Raw genomic sequence first — 17,785 nt, forward strand, 5'->3', positions numbered from 1 at the left:
AGAATGCAAAAGGAGGGAGAACAGACAAGAAGGAGAAGCAGTTGGGATATTCCAGGACCACAGAAAATCATTCCTACCCTTCTCAGCCAAAGGGAGAACTGCAGGGGTACCTGACCTGCAGATAGTGAAAAAGGCAATAGAAATAAAAGCACAGTTCCAGAAACCCTCAGTAAAAGAATGGGAAGTATAGAGATAACAAGGACAGAAAAGTAGTCTCAATAGCAAGTACAGTAAATAACAAGATAAAAATCAACGACAGTGGCAGTCAGAGAGAGTCACAAAAGAGGCAGAATCTAATTTTAATAAGATAAACTGCATTCTTCCATTTCCTCAGCCTTTTTTACCACAGAGTTTTACCAGGGAGTGTCTGGTATCATGGCAGACAGGGGAAGCTTTTCTACTTTCAAACTTACCTGCCACGGGAAGCTGTTTGCAAATAACTGCAGTTAATGCCACAGCCTGTCGCTTGTTTGGGAAGTGCTTTGTGAAAATAAGTTGGTTAAGCACTGACTAATTTAAAATGACAGAGCAATAGAAAGGCAGAGATCAAGGTGCCAAGGAGAAAAATCTTGAGAGAAACAGAATGAGAATTTGAACTCACTAGAAGAAATCCTGCCCTCTGCGAACATAATAATGACTTTTCCACTGGCTTCAGTGAAGCAAAGATTACAGACAACAACCTATGGACAAAAATTGAAGAACATTCTCCAGTCAGGCTTGACAGATGCCTGTGAAGAAATGATTATCCTGTAATACACAATTTTCTAATCAGAACATAACTGAAGGAGCAAATATTAAACCTGTTTTAAGTATTTCAAAGGCAGTTTAGAAGAATAATTAGCATCATACAGAAATCTATGGTTATTGACACATTAAAATAGTTCAGGACAAAGATGTGTTGCTTAGAAACTGAATTTACAGGAAAAATCGAACATGCTCAGTGTTTTGCAAAAATTCAAGCATCATTCCTGGCCACGTACTGAAGTCGGATAACAACAATAAGAAATAAACACATACACATGAAAAATTAATGATGTTAATTAATGTGTTGATGGTAAAACTGATGTGTTATGCACTCATGCTGAAGCCTGCATTTGTCAGAGAAAGGTGAATTAGCAACTACCAGTCTCATTTCCCTGTGCTTTGCTTTTACAGCTGGTAGAAGCCTTGCAAAGTACTTGAAAAACTTGACCCTTCTCCAGCCTCCCCCGCATGAGTCACCCAACCTTCCTTCAGTCATTAGACTGCACTTCCTGCTGGGATCCAGCAGTAAAACAAATGAGAGACACCAGTTCTGGTCACGGTGAGGGAGGTAATAAAGTAGTGACAGGTATTTTTATGAAATTTAAAACTAATTCCCATATATTATACACATCGACTAAGTGCCAATCCATGGCACTATCTTATGTAGAGCTCTATTTCAAAAGACATCTTGACAGGCTCCAGTCCATTCTCTGTCCTGAAAGCATACTTTCCTTGTTTTCACATAAAGGCAAAATAATTTCCTGCACTTTATATGCTTCAGAAATATTACACAGAAAAATATTAAATCTCTTGTACACGTATAGCAACATTTTTGATAAAACTTTTAGGAGTAAATATGAACCAAAATTTCGCAGATGAAGTTCCAGTGTTTCATGTCATTATTTAATCCATGACAAATACTCCTTGACAAGTTTGAATATTTCAAAAGATTAAGCACAAGATAAGCAGAATATTGACTGCCAGTTCACCTTTTATAGTTAGTTTCAATGATAACTCTCTGTTCTACCATGTCTTTCATATGTCTACATTTTTGAGAAAATCACACTTTCTTCCCCCAGGAAATGAATCCCAAATGAAGCATCCATTGAGAGAAGTGATCACACTTAGTCAGACAAATTTAATAACAAATTTACCCTTTTCTGTCCACAGGTCCTCCTGGTATTTTAGTTTCAAACTTGCCTAAAATTACACTAACTGTGCTAAAAGGACTCCTGTCCCCATAAACTCCTTGGGTTCATTCCACAGTGCACACAAGAGACTCATCCCTTTAAACTTCAAGGAGTTCCCAGTGCAGTGTAGAAGAGAAAAATTCGGAGATTATGGAATAATCATCTCCAAATCGATCAATTTCCCCCGAAGGTAAAAAACCGAAAGAAAGAAAAAAGTTGAACAGTTCCAGCTTGTCTTCTTGAAGGGAAATTACCCCCAGGGCATGTTGTAGAATGATCCCAATCTCTTGCTCCTGATGCTTATTAAGAGGTCATAGGTATCAGTTACACTACAGCATTCCCAAATGATAACCTCAGCTAAGGACAATGACCTCTTAGTACAAGTACAGGGATATAAAATTAGGAATATTAAGGGTCCACACCAAGAAGGAATTTGACTCAACTATCAGTCATTTTGGATGAACAGTTGGAATAAATGCATAGCTGGTGTCTTGTAAAAGACAGAGGAGATTTAGTAAAAGGGACTTCAGGTTCCAATATTTTTCACCGATGCAGCACCCTGTGTCAAAGCTAAATTTCTATTGATCATTACAGTGGATTTCCACAACAGAGTATTCAATACCAAAAGGTGTCTTTCTCAAAAGGCACAAGGTATAGCTCAGAACACCCTGGGTAAATTAAAAGGTGCTTTCTCTTTGTCCTAAACCAATTCCTCCAAACTAACAGAGTCACAGTATAGAAGCAGAAGTGACTTTACAACCATCTCAGACAGGATATTATGCCAAGACCAGGCAGGGACTAGAATGTTTTCAAGGACCTTTCTCCTCCAACTACTCTCTTGTTTCCTAAAAAGTGGGGTTTTAGACGCTCCAGATTATGTTTAAAAGGATAAACAAAGCCCATGTGGGTGGTGTGTTAGTGAACTACCACATTGCCCAGAAGCCTTAACACTCTACAGCTGATTGTATAAACACGAATTAAGGTTTTTCTACAACTGTATTAAGCAAAGTGTTAAAGAGCTGTGGGGCATTTTGTTACATTTGGTTTTCAAGCTATGAATTTAACTGCTGAACATATAAGTAATGATAATCTGTTGTACCTCCCATTCCATTCATTTCTAAATGGTAATTAAAGTAAGCGCCAATAATAAAAACAGCAAGTATTTCAAGAAAATTATTTTAGAAGGTGCAGGAAATTCACCACTTAAAAAGGCTAATTTGTCATGGCAACAAGACCCATTTTGTAATACACTGACAATATATTATAAATATTCCAGTAAAACAGAAGCATAAAATAAACAACAGGTATTTACTCCAAGGTAGTTGATTCTCTGAAACCCTGTAGTCAATATGGACTGGAGGTGTATATCTATATATACATGCAAGACAATCATTATTTTATTTCTAATAGTGTGTCTATTAGAATCATACACATGAATTCCCATTGTACTGGGTAAAGGTCAGGGTACCTACAACCCTGTATCAGCAGCAGTTTTACAATTCAAAGTCTGTATTGCTGAGGACTGTGAAAAACAAGACAAGCTTGGCCACAGGATCCGTATCGATTACAACAGTAATTGGAAGGAACATAGTTATCATAGGGTAAGTAATGACTATTTTTTCTTTTTCACATATGTGCCAGTGTTGATGATTCCCCCACCCTCTCTGTTCCTTTCCCTGCAGGCAAACATCTTCCTTGGACAACAAGAATTAGGAATTTCAGCTGCATAGATCAAATAGTGATTATAGTACTGCTTTCCCAAAACTGGAATGAGCACTGGTGGTTATGTCCTGCACAGAATGCCTGATAAAGGTCAGTGCATTACCTCATGTCATCACCTGGCAGATCTCAGAAACTGGACCCTCTTCTGAAGCAGGCGGGAGATGTCACTTGAACACTCAGAGAGCAAGGTTAATATTCAATGGGAAAGTCACAGTAGCCAAACAGTAATGCAGAGAGATACCCTGTACTGCCCATTTGGAAATGCTCTGTGAGGAAATGGCTTGACCTTTAGAACACCCAGCAGTGGCTATAAATAAATGGAACAACAGACTGTCACTGTAATAAAGCAAAGTTCTGGACCTAGCTAGGGCAGATTTTCAACAGAGTGCCAGGGAGGCATTTGAACTAACTCTGAAAAAGCCAGGGAGCCAGCCAAGTCAGTGCTTCGAAATGGGGCAGTGATGGAGGGCTAGCTTGGAAAACACAAAATAGAAAAGCCAGAAGAGGAACAATTAATGACATTATCATGGCTCCTCCCAGAACCTAATGATATTGCACTCACCCACAACAGAATGTCAGGCATCCCAGTTGATGCTTTCACAGTTGTATGTCAAAAATCACCGTATAGATATGTCCTCTGCTATAGCCTGGGACTATGACTGTAAGTCATACTGCTAAGCATGACTTGGGAAGAAGACACTGAACCAAGGTATACTGTTTATGTAATAAACTCTCTCTTGGGAGAGACCTTACTGCTCTCTATAACCACCTGAAAGGAGACTGTAGCCAGGTAGGGGTCAGCCTCTTCTCCCAGGCAACAAGTGCTAGGACCAGAGAAAATGGCCTCAAGCTGTACCAGGAGAAGTTCAGGCTGGACCACAGGAAGAACTTTTTAACTGAAAGGGTGGTTAAACATTGGAACGGGCTGCCCAGGGAAGTGGTCGCGTCTGCATCCCCGGAAGCATTCAAGAAACAACTGGACATGGCACTCAGTGTTATGGTTTAGCTGACAGGGTGGTGTTCACTCAAAAGTCAGACTCAATGATCTTGGAGGTCATTTCCAACCTTAATGATTCTGTGATTTTAAACTAGACTCTGGGTGGCACATACATGGTGTCTTGTAGCCTGCAAACCAGTGTACTGCTGTCCTCAGGATTCACTTTTATCTTCAGTGAAAGAGTTTTACTTGGGAATGTCTGAGCAAAAGTAGTCAAAAGCTTGGTTCAAGTGTGTGATGGCCAAGTCCCAGGAAGACATGGGTTCATGTTCCAGACAGGAATGTACACCTTGGGTGTTAAGAGCCCTTTGGACCAACTCTGCTGCCTACTCCATTTGCCCAGTAAGGCATGGATAGCTGCTAGATGAGCCCTGAGAGCCCCATACGAGATCCCAGATTATTTAAATGTGAAAGACAGCAGAGAGACAGTTCTACCAAGAACTAGACCTGGTAACTTCTGCACTGGGGCTGCCTACACCAAATCCCTTTGCCAGTGAGAGAGCTACAGTCTCGAGTTGAGCAGTTTCTGCTGCAGATCAGGACTTCTGGGCCAGCAAGGGGGTGTCTCTGTCCATGGTACTCAGTGAGGCAATGGTGCCATCACCGGTGCAGGGACACCAGATCAGATCCAGTATCTTGACATTATGTTGGGAATTCAGGTTCTCATGGTGCAAAGTCCTTAGTGGACACGTGGAGTAGATAAGCCAACCACAACTCTTTCTAGTACGTGCTAAGAAAATCATCAGCATTTTTTAGTGGTGGAAAGTCAGGCTAGAACATAGATGAGAATAGGAAGAAAAACTGGGGAAAAAATATCAGTGAAAGACATACAGGAAGCACTCAAACCCTCTTGGAAGACACTGGTTGCTTCCTCTCCCACCTGAATCAGAGCAAGAGTTCTGGCATTTACAGTTAATACTCATGAACAGGTTTGTTACAGGGCTTCCCCAATTCAAGACTAACAGTTCCATGATACAGACCATCAGCTGCTTTCTATTACAGGAGGTCACTGACAGACAACTCAGGAAATGCTACAGGCTGCTTTTAAAACACCCAGGAGATGAAGATCTACTGGTTTTATGACTGATTAACAATCTCAAGAGCAGAGATTAATGGTTTCCAAGCAAAAGGGAAGGGGGTTTATGCCTCCTTGCCTGTGTTAGCTGTTCATCATGGATCGTCAAGATAAGCACAGGGGTTTTGAAGAACAACCAGAAGGCTGTGCTCTCTACTTTCACAGCTTCCAGCTACAGCATATACAAGTTCCCTCCATATCTAAGAATTATTTTCACAGAATTTTGATATGAAAATCTAAGAACACAATTACTAAGACCTTCATCTATTCTCCATAGGAGCATGAAGTTTTGCATATGAACTTCTGTATGGCAGATTCTGTATAGCCTTGGCCATTCAATACTGCATATAAATCTTTCATCCAAGTCCAGTGAGAGGTTTTATGTTGCTCTTTGAATTCAAAATTATGATCTTGGGAGGCAGAAGCTGTAGTTACCACCCTATTCCCCTTTTTTCCCCAAATATCAAGGATTTGAAGTTGCAGATATGGGTCCTGGACCACATAATAATGAAAGGATGTGAGGCTACAAATTGGAAACTACCTTATGAGTCGGCTGGGACAAGAAACTAGAGGTAAGGATCTGCTTTCCACTCTGTCAAACAGAATATCATTTTGTGAAAAAGAAGGCAGAAGTTTGTGGTCCAAAGCAAGTGGAAAAGTAGAAGTGGGAAGCCCTCTAAGGAAAGAGAGGCCTGAGCTCAAGTCCCCAGTCCAAACACTGTTTGTCTTTTATTCAATAACTGTTTAATGTAAAATCCATATGCAGTCCTTGGTGCAGGAATTCTCTAGAGAAACAGGGTGACTCTCTCAAGTGAAGTAACTGTACTTGGCAAACAGTGCTTGGCAGTGTGCCACCAACTGCAATGAAGCAGATGAATATGCTTTTGGTGCATCATATATTTAACTTCTTAGGGTCCTTGTCCTCAGAAGCACTTTGATCAAGCTCAGATTTTTCTCTGTGATGCTGAAATGACCATGGAGCCTTGCCCTGTATCTTTCTCCACACATGTAGTGGAAACCGAAAAAATATTGTCAAGAAATGCAATATGTTTGGCCAGGATTCTTTTGCTAGCAGGAAGAGCTGTTCTAGCTAGGACATCAAAGCATGGTAACACCAAGTGTTCGTAAGATTGATCTTGTAGTCTCACTGTGCACAGCATACAACCTTTGGGACTAAAATCCCACGGAAAGTTTTCAAGTCTTCTAGTGAAGGAGATGGTCGTGGCATTACCAACCCATTCAGAAAGATGGAAGATTCCTGGGCACTAGGAAGAAGAGAAAAGAGGCAAGAGAAGGAAACCATTACAGTGGAATCTCTATTGCCTCCTGTTTGCTAAGTCCATGATCACTCATGGTGCATGCTGTCTGTAAAGCTGTTAGGTAGCACAAGCTCCTCATATCTAGACATGAAAGTAGGTGTTTCTCAGGATGATGATGAAAATCAATTTTGGTCTTAATTAGAAACATAGAAATACTGACTTATCTATGAGTTTCCACCCTCATGATACTCCAGTGCTGATGGACACCAGCACTTGGAACAATGAGCCCCTAATACATCTGCTGGAATTCTTTTCAGATGGCATCAGAGAAGAATCTCTGAGCAAGGCTAGAGGGCAGGACTGCATCTCTTCATTGGCAGGGGACACACAGCTATGACCAGTAACCTTTTCAATATCAGAAACAGCTTAGGTGATAACAGGAATGGCTATCAGCTCTACCTGACATACTTAACCTGTCAGAGCTCTAGAACTAAGCTAGAGCCTAAAGCATAAAACGGAGCCTGCCTAACAACCTAAAGGCAAAGAAATATCTCCAGTGGAGAAATAGCTCATGTCTTTTCCCTCAGACCATGCTTAGCCTTGAAGCTAGGACTGCATATGATTCAGTAGCCTGCTTTCAGGCAAGTTTTACACCCTGTGATGCCAATAGGGCTAGTAGGAAAGTTCTGTAACATGCTCTGTAACTCACGTTGAGGTGGACAATGGCAGACTTGTGTGCCAGCATGTCCACTGCTGCTGAGTTATTCAGCAACTCAGCCAGCTAGACCAGTATGTTCACTGCATGATTATGCTCCTTGTTCCAGTATCACTCTGGTTATGGCTGAGATTTCTGACGCCAAAGTGATCTAGAAGAGTACCAAGCTTGAGCTGGATACCTCTGCCCACAGAGCCAGCCAGTGGAGAGGCAGTTCTCACACGGACACGGGAGACTTCATAAAGCAGGATCCCTGAGGACTGAAAGGGAAAATAAACGCACAAAGCACTGTGCAGGGAAAAGGGATTATAAATTGAGCTGGAGACAATAAGAGAAAGTGTCTGACACATTGTGTCCTACCAACAGCATATATGGCAGCAACGAAAAAAGTTAAGTTTCTTTTCTTGATGGCAGAAGAGGAGAGGAGGTGCAGTTGAGGGTTTATCAGTAGTGCATCATATTTGATGCTGTTTTCAAGTTCCTCCAGTGAGATCCAGACTGACATATACTAGAAAGATATCAGGCTCATAGCCCTGCTAATTGGACCCTTTGCTTATAAAAACAACATAGAGGATGACAATGTGCAAGTGGCTTGAGTTATTAAATGAAATGCTGCAGGAAGAACACAGTGAGAAAAGCATTAACATCAGAGAGAAGCACTATTAAATCCATGTTTTTATTGCCAATCTTTTGTAATGACTAAATGAATATAGTTCAGCATCTTATCTGTCCTTGGTTGCAAAGAATTTTTCGAACTTTCCCCCCCATTTATCCATTATCTGTATTCCACAAACATCACAGGAATTGTCAGCAATTAACATAAATAAATCATCACCTTTTCAGAGAAAGCTTCAGTACAAGAATTTCAGATGATAGCAAAAAATATTACTAAATAGCTCATGAAGGGCCTGTTCCATCCCCCACTGAAGTCAATGGGAATCTTTTCACTGACTTCAATGGATACTGGATCAGACCCAAATTGAAAAGATCAATAGCGCACACATTAGGATAAAAGAGCAGCTATGCCCTCCTCCAGAAAAAAGAACATGAGTTCAATTCAAACAACAGATTACAGAAAGGAACCAGTTGGGGACAACTTTTTTCTCCTCCTTTGAAAATATCTGCAAGAGAACAGCAATTCATGATCCTGAGAGCTACATCTCACAGAGGTGTAAGTAACTCTCATCTTCCACTGTCCTCTGAATAGGGGGGGGTTACTGACACTTTGAGAGATTGGGAGCACTGCTTAATAAACCAGCTCCCTTCTCCTCATTCTTGTCTTTGGTTGAGAGTACAGAATGAAGATTCAATAAAGCAGTTTTACTCCTTCCACTGAGCTGCCAGAACTTCAGAGGAACACATTCGATATTTTCAAATGCAAAAACTAGAAGCCAGAGCATCAGTTTGAAAACCTTAAGTGGCAAGCCTCATTTTCAAGCATTTTACAAGGCTGGTAGAACTAGGCGCAGTCGAGACACTGTGACACTCAAACGTCACGTTTCATATTCAGGGTTTTACTAGAGGGTTGCCTTAAGCCATTGTTTTGTCATCCTGTTTGTTCCAGCAACATAGTTGTAGATTTTACCCAATAAAACTGAATGGAAAATGACCCTACAACTGGATCAACATACACAGTTCATAAAGTCTCACAGTGCAGCTCCCTGTGCATCTCACAGAGCACCACAGTGAAGCTCAGTAAAATCCAGACAAGCTTCAGCAGCTGGTTCAGCCATCTGAAGAATAGGTTTGGAGGGCTTCACAACTTAAACGTGGCCTTCAGAGGATGACAGCCCTGGCATTTTTACATAATGGGCATCTTAGATAACTCTTCCCTGCCTGAGACTCAGACTGGAAACATCTCAAGATAGATGATACACTCTGCCCTCCTCCAGAGACGACACAGTTGATCCAAATAGCAGAATACAGTAGGAAAAAGTACATTTTGTAAACCTCTTGCCTTTCATTAACAACGTAGTGACTGACAGGTTTGTAGACATATTAGTTGACTCCTTAGAGTGTCTCCTAATTTCTGCGGGACTCCTCCAAAAGGACACAATCAGAGCAATTATGTAAGACCCTGTTGCATCAGAGGACTGTGATGGGAAAGGGAGGTGCAACTAGCTCTTCTTGATAACACTTTCCTTTAAAAAACTTTTGAGTGTGACACCCAAAGGTGCTTGTGGAAGTCCAAGAGAAAGACAAGAGTCCAGGGAGCTTGACTAAAATGCTAAAAGCAACCCTTATTTTTGTCAAATATATAGTGTGCTTCAGAACAGAAAGTTAGGCTTCCTTCTGTCAACTGTTTGTCACAGACTATCTAAAAATAATCTAAGCCAATGAGGTTGTCTTAAATGTTGTGTCCTTAGTGTAAGGTTATACATGCACCTTAGGACCCTGCATTGAATCTACCCCACTAACCACCTGTTTAGGTTTTTTTTTTGCCTAAGAAGAAATCCTCAACACCAGCCATGTCATTCAGGCCCCTTTTTCAACTCTAAGGGTGTATTTAGGTCATTTATATTTAGAAACAGAGGACAGTTGGCTTTTTGTCAACTTTGTACTCCAGAAGGGTGTGTAGTTTTGGTTTTTGTTCACTTCATTAGCTTCCACACTGCCTGGTCTCTACCCATTCACTATCACAAATTTCCTTGAAAGAGAGGCAAAGATATTTTCAGGAACTTAAACAATTTCCTTCAAGATTCAGTTTCACTTCCCCATCCTCTGCCATCGTATGTACGTGTATTCCTACCTTCACATATGCCCCTCAGCTTGACTAATACAGCATCCTTATTTTCACTCTCATTTAGCAACACAGCTCTCAGCAAGAACTGCTGTGTTCAGGAGCAGTGGTCCAGGATTCTTCCTATTTACTGCTCCCCTCACCTGCTTTTCTCCAGTTTCTTAACCCAACCGTGCAAGCACTGTTCAGTGCACTCTGCTTGCAGCTTTAAATCAGAGGAAACACTTGGTAGAAGGGGGCAGCAACTAACTAACCAGAAAGGAGAAACAGCTGTATCAGAACAAGGAAAAAAAACCACAGGGAGAAATAAATGGGCTCTGAGACAGTGAAGGGGAGAGCCAGGGGACTGAGGCAAGGGGAGTGCTTTCTGGGAGAGTGAAGGAAGAGACAAGTTAAGCCACCAATTTTTCAACACAGAAAGTGCAAAAGAAAGGAGAGAGGTGTGAAGAAAAAGGGAGAAAAATGTTTAAGTTATTTCAAGTCAAGAGAGAATATCCATACTGCCAGAAATAATGAGCACTGTAGACAAATACATTCTGGAAGTTTGTAGGAGTGATTAGAAAAGGATTGAATTGATTGTATCTCAAGTCAGAAATACATTTTACAGGCAAGAAAAGGCAAAGCAATATATTAATAAAAGTAAACACTTCTTGCTGCAGCAGATTTTCATCTTCCATAATTTGAAGTGAGGATTAAAATCATTTGACAAATCCACATTACTTCCTCAATCTTTCTTCTTCTCCTGCCCACTTATTCCTCTTCTGCTCATCATCTTTTCACTCTTCATCCTCAAGAGTGGTACTGCTATCTGACTTTTATGTCTCATTCTGACAGGGCTTAGCCTATGGACCTATTTGAACCAAAACTCAGGAAGCTCTCCAAACACAATGCCACTTTGCACACAATGACACTTTCTAAAAGCATTCCCAAATGGGAAGGATGGTTTTTCTTACTTACAAACTCATAATAAAGAAAGGTTTTTAACAAAACTTCACTACATAATAAATACATTTTCCACTGTACAGGCTAAAAATAAAACACTTTTTAATAAAAAATTTAAATGCCTTTCTCTTGACACTGAGCCTGTTTGGACCTACAGTGTATACCATCGAAAAACCAACTAAATTTAAATTCAGCAGGTTTCACATGGTTTTCTCAGTGAGGGGGCTATCTACGATAATTTCAGAGGAATCTGGATGGTATACAGGTCCATTCACCCAGCTCTACTCAATTCAGTAGTATCTGATAAGCACTCAGTTCTGCCCCTTGGCTGAAGCTGAGATTTTATTTTCCCCTCTAACAATTAGCTTAATTCCTCTCAACTTTCAGTTACTGATTACTGTACAGTCATTTGTAGTTAACAGATTAGACTAACACAACATCCAGCTCAGATCTGCAACAGGCCATTGTGCAAATTCATTCATTATGTGACATTATGCCTCTTAAGCCCCACTTACAAATGCCCTCTGCATTCACAAGCGACCTAGCAAAATACATGTTTAAGCAAAGCTGTACAGTATGAATCTAGAAAACACACACAGCTGTCATATATCCTTTGGTATTAAGGAATTTTATAATGCTCCTTTTACAGTATAATCCTGTCCCAAAATCTGTTTATAAAGGTCTCAACCAAGCACTCAAGTGCAGGAATAAAATAACTGAGAAAGGAGGGATATCAGAATCAGAGGATGGGAATGAGAAATAGAACAGTGCACAAAGCCACAAAATGATAAGTATTGTTTACCTGTCAGTTGACATTGATTAATCTTGTGTTCTGTGATATCGCTCAGTGACTCAAACACCTGGAGGCAGCTGTCACAGCTGTGCACAGCTTCTTCTTCTAACTCCTCCCCTTCATCCGGCCTTTTCTTACAGTCTAGCACATCTCCATCTTCTGCCTTGTCTTCTAGTTTACAGTTCGGGTCTGAAAGAAAATCAAGACTGTGATGTCAGGCATGTAAGAAGAGAACACTTGAAAAAAAATCAAGATAGGTTGTTGTGCTAATGATGAGAAGAAAACTATTTGGCATGAGCCTGCAGCGCACTGTAGAATTTATTGCTAAATAAGCAAAAGAGGCTTTTCTCCTTATTTTTTTTTCCTAATCTCAATGAAAAGCAAATTTCCCTTCTACTCCCACAAATGCAGCTCCATTTCTCACTCAAGCTATTCTTCCATGCTTCAATGTTAGGTTTGTCAATTTCATCACAGCTATTGAAGCTGCTTTGATCATCGTAAGAAAGGATAAACCACCTATGCAATTAGTTTTTCAATGAAAAGAAAAATCAAATCAGTGAGTGTGCAGGAACTTCTTTTCACTGTTAACTACAGCGTTTTGCAGGAAATTACCAGAATTAAGAGACTAACAAATTTGATTTACATAAACATGAAATTAATCTCTATTTTACAACCCATTTCAATACTCCATCACCACACTATTTGACACAAAGCCCTGGAAAGCTTATACCCTGGGTCAAAATGCTACCCATGCTTTGAACTTGTATACAACTTAAAGACAATGCTGATCAAGTTCCTGTGTTTGCCACATCATGGAAAACTGGAAACTAACCACTCTAGTATAAAGGCTACATAGTGCACAAAGAAAGCTTTATCTGTTTGACGTATTAACAGGCACTTGGGGGATAGCTCCAGCCTCTGATCAGCAGTCCTGAGCCCAACTGAAGCTTCTAAACTGGAAGAAACGTGCAGCCTCACCACCTACCCATGTGTGCAGAGACACCTCACAGCTCATTGCACTGCCTCAGTTCAGCAGATGACCAGCTCAGTGAGATAATGTGTAGCCTAGAACTTTTCTTCCTCCTCTGAGGAGGAACACAGTAGCTTTAACTACTCTTGACTTTTTGCCCATTTTACTAAAAGCTTCCTTCAAAAGACAGAAATAAACCAATCTGTTTTCCCTAATAAAGCAAGCTGGCACTTAACTTTGTTTTTTCTTGGGAACCACATTAAAACAAGTGAAATGCAGAAAAAAAAATGGTTATGTACATTCCAGCAAAAGGAATGCAAGTGTTTCACCACTTTTTCCTTTTCTGATTTGGCCACCTCATCTTTCCTTTTAGATATTTGAGAGAGCTGAGACCAAAACAAGTCATTTTAGAAAACAAGTATGAACTCACATAATAACTGGAGATTGTGCAAGTACATTTTAAGATGTTGTGCTCTTTAGCCAAGCGGGTGGCTAACCAGGAGTGGGCTCCCTGGCCAGGGGAACAGAGAGGTGCTATCTGTGAACATACTTTATTTAGCCTTGAAATTGATTAGGATCCTGCACAACTCCTTGGAAGAAGAGAAACTAAAACATGCCAACACTACATTCATATTGGGGGTGGGGTGGTGTGTGAGGAGAAGCAGGAAGGCAATTCCACTTTAAACCACTCATATCCGCTCTCAGCACCCTACAGCAATCTGGGCACAGCCATTCCTGTATTTCTCGCTGCCCACAACCAAGGTCAGAGCTCTCCTCATCTCTCTGTATCCCTTGGTCCATACTGCTGCACCCTGCCCTTCAACTGTGCAAACACAGATGGACCCGCAAGCAGAAACTGGAAATGACCCATGTCAGGAAGTCTTTCTCATGCCATGTGGCTTGTGATCAAAACCGAGGAATTTCTTTGACAGGGGTAAAGGGCAGTATTTATTTTTAAGGGAATTATATTACAGAGAGAAACCAGATTAATTTTTTAAAATAAAAAACACATTCTGAAAGCAAAAATATATTTGCTATGCAAAAGCCCTGCCTATACACTAAGTCCTTATATGACAAATTACATCCACAAGGTTCTTTCAAGAGTGGAAATTTCCACTTGGGCAGCTACTTCCAAATAGAAGAGTAGACTGCAAATTTACAAACCAAAAAAGGTATGCTAATTCTAAAAAGACTTTATGACATTTTAGCCATTATTGAATACTCTAAATCTAATAACTTCCATTGCCACTTAATTTTCCAACATATTTTGAAAGATTAAGAAAAGTAGCTAGGAGATCACCAGGTTCGAAACAGCCCAGAAAATGAAATAATTGTCTTAACTGTTGCAAACTGACCCCAACATCATTAAACACTTGTTGGAAGGCAGCATGTGCATGCTGCATACTATTAGTTGTTCAGCTCAAGCTCCCAGTTTCATCTCATAAAATTGACAGCACTCAGGGAAATGTGGCCACTAGGTCTGAATTTTAACATGAGTATTTAAATGCTGCACATAAAGTTTACAGACCTGTTTGTTTTAAAATAAGGGTAGTGTCTGACTCTGCTTTAAGTACAATGCTGAAGGAAAGAAAAGGGAGGGGAGGGAATTCTCGAGACTCAGTATTCAGAAACACTTGCATTTTACAGGAATTCAGCAACACACACACACACGTAGGCACACGTGGACCCCTTAGTGCACAAAAGCCTAAAGAATAACTCAATTTAAAGCCTCATACTTAGCGACCAGTTATTAAAATTAGCATCATTTTAAGACTAATAATGTTTTGCTTCTCCTTCTGCATTTGCAGATATAAACTCTACAGGGACAGAAGTCAGTCAAGCTTATTCCCTTCTGCTGCAACTTTAGAATACATGCTCTAGCCAACTGGCACATTTGTTTTTAGGTCAACACTTAAGTGGGACCCTCTGGGACCTAGGTTCGAGTTTAGCCTATGACAGCTTTGTGAAATGAGTTCTGGCAGTCTCAGCCCCTCTCAATGAATGCATTTCCACTGTGATCTGCTTCTGTGAAGAGATGTCACCACCAAAATAAGAAGATATTTAAAGAGAGCAAATATCATTTGGAGGCTTTGTGAATAGATAGCTTTTCTGTTGCAACAACAAATATCTTCCATCAAGAGCTGGTCTAACCTTAAATAGTTACTTAAATTGAGGATAAGCTGCCTTATTTGAGCAGCTCTTTTGAAAGACTAGAATAAAATATTTTATAAATGCAATACGCATTCATCTGTGCTTTCTCCTTAACCTCTTGTTCAAAGCTCAGGCTCATATATAGACTTCAGGGCAAATGTCATTCATCTCCCACATTTCTTTCTCCCCAGTATCTGCAACAATCACAGCCACAATTCCCTCAATAAAAACGGTGTTCATAGTAAAATTACTTTTCTCAACATCTGCAAATACCACTGTGATTTCCAGAGGCTTCCCTGCCCTTTTTTGGAAGCTGCCCATGCACCAACTGAAATTTTTCAATACACATCAGCAATAATACACACACATCCTCTCTGCCTTCAGATACCATTGGAAATTATCTAGTGTAGAAATGAATGAAGGTTGCTTTTTTGGAAGAGAAATAAATTCTACCTATTAAGGCACTTAAAAAAAAAAAAAGAGAGAGAAAGAACAGTTGTCTTCTGTTCTTGATTATGTTAACATTATTTATAAATGGAAATTAAAAGAAGCATGATTTTCTCATTACTATGTTCCCTGGCAGGTGGTTCTCCCCTTCTTCCTCCTTCTCATAAGGGATGTTATTGCTGTAACTTGGTCTAATAAAACTGCAACTTTGGGGAAAATGAAAAATTGCATTGGCTTAAAAGTGTTGGAGGCAATAAAGGCATGGACTTCAATTAATTTCAAGTATGGGAGCGGTTTAAGGCCAACCAGCAGAAATTCTATTCTGCCCATGTAAAAATGAGGTTTCACCACATTTACTTTTTATAACCCATATAAAAGTCAAGTAAAAGTAATGAATATCTAAAAGTCATCTCAGTGGACTGGCAAAGACTGTCTGTATTCTTGAAACTCATCTTACATATTTCTGCCTATGCTGCAAGGATCCATCGATAATCCCAACTAAAACATCAAACTACCAAGAAAACAGCCTCCTTTCCAATCCATTTCACTGCCTTGCAGCAGACCTCTTTCCAAGCCACTTCTGCATGGAAAAGTGCTGGCAAAAGAAAGGAAAACTTAGATCATGTGGTTGTAATTATTACCAGGCAAGGAATATTTCTTCAGCTCAGTGGTAAAGTAAAACTCTGTCGCTCTCTGCTCCCAATAGTGTCCATCGCAAAACAACTGCCTCATTAAATCTCTGCAGTAAGATTAATATGCCGTAGCTGCACTACATTATAACTTGGTACTCTATAAAAAGCACATTTAATGGTTAGAGCCAGAGCTTAGATACAAAGTATTACTATAAAAACTTCTGGCAGTGTGTACACAGTGCAGGCCTTCTGTACTGCTTGCTCTATCAGGTTTTTGGTTTTTAATATCAGCACTGCATTCTTGCTGTAGAGAAAAACAGAATGCTAAATCCTGCCTAGAAATAAACAGGGAACAACACAGGACATGGTGGGAAATAAAGAACTAGCAATGCAACTTAGCCACTGAGAATTATTTTAAGAAAAAAATGCAGAAGAGCCACCATTCCTTGACATTGATCTCTGGTTTTGCAGTTGCCTGTTTTTCAACTTTGTGTCTCTACAGCAGGACAAGTTTGCTTTTTTTAAGAATTTGCAGGTAGTTAAATGGAGACATATGTACACTGAGAAGAGTTTGAGAAATTTCCCATTAAGACGGCAAATAACTCCCTCAATTTTATTTACTGTTTTCGAACAAACTACTTTATGCACAAAGCCATTAGAATCTATAAAAGGCACCAAACACAAACCCACAGGACACACACAGAAATATAAAGTCTTCGAGCTGAAGAAAAAATTAACTGTATTCTTCACCTTCATAAGAGGAATAACTCCAACTGTCCTCAAACAAATTACCTACATGTATTCAGAGATGACTAGCCTTCTAGGAATATCCTTAAGGAGTCAGCCCTTACTCCAAAAGGTGACCTCAGCTGAATGAATAAGACTATTCAGATGAGTCAGTCCTTCTCTTCAGATAAAATTCTGTGAAACCAGTACCAAAGACAGAAACAAATTATTTCTTGCATTCTCCGAACCATGCTAGAGAATAAAGAAGTCTTTGTTGTTTTGGGGAATTAACGATTATTTCTTCATGATTATTACCAGTACTTATCCCTGTGATCCTGACTCAAACAACAGTTTTGTCCACCCAATCTCACTTATTAAAATTAAAGAGCCCTTAATTAATCTCTGGCAAGAAATTATACAAACAATCTTTAAAGAAATTACCCCTAACCACATATTTTACAAATACAAAAATAGTTTAAGTGAAATGAACAATCAAGGTTATCTGAAATGGCATGGGGGGGGGGTTTGGGGGGTGGCTTCCATGGGGAATGTAGAGAAGGATTAAATTTAACAAAAAAGGAAATAAAAAGAAAAAAATAAAAGCATGCTCTAGAAGCATTTAGAACACTTTAGAAGCATCTCACTTTCAGTCAGCTGACCTAAAAAAGGCAGAATTTCTAAT

The 17,785-nt window shown here is 39.9% G+C and overlaps 1 protein-coding gene across 12 annotated transcripts in view; it reads right to left on the reverse strand.

The window, feature by feature from the left end:
- The window catches only part of ZNF521 (zinc finger protein 521), a 230,143-nt gene that overhangs the window by 193,436 nt on the left and 18,922 nt on the right, over positions 1–17,785 (reverse strand). For all 12 annotated transcript variants that reach the window (XM_032123789.1, XM_032123865.1, XM_032123807.1 and 9 more), the window contains one exon: positions 12,187–12,366. In XM_032123789.1, the coding sequence (XP_031979680.1) occupies positions 12,187–12,366 (180 nt within the window). The remainder of the gene's footprint in view (positions 1–12,186; positions 12,367–17,785) is intronic.

The sequence above is a fragment of the Corvus moneduloides genome, chromosome 1, assembly GCF_009650955.1.
Source record: "Corvus moneduloides isolate bCorMon1 chromosome 1, bCorMon1.pri, whole genome shotgun sequence".
NCBI classification, from domain to species: Eukaryota; Metazoa; Chordata; class Aves; order Passeriformes; family Corvidae; genus Corvus; species Corvus moneduloides.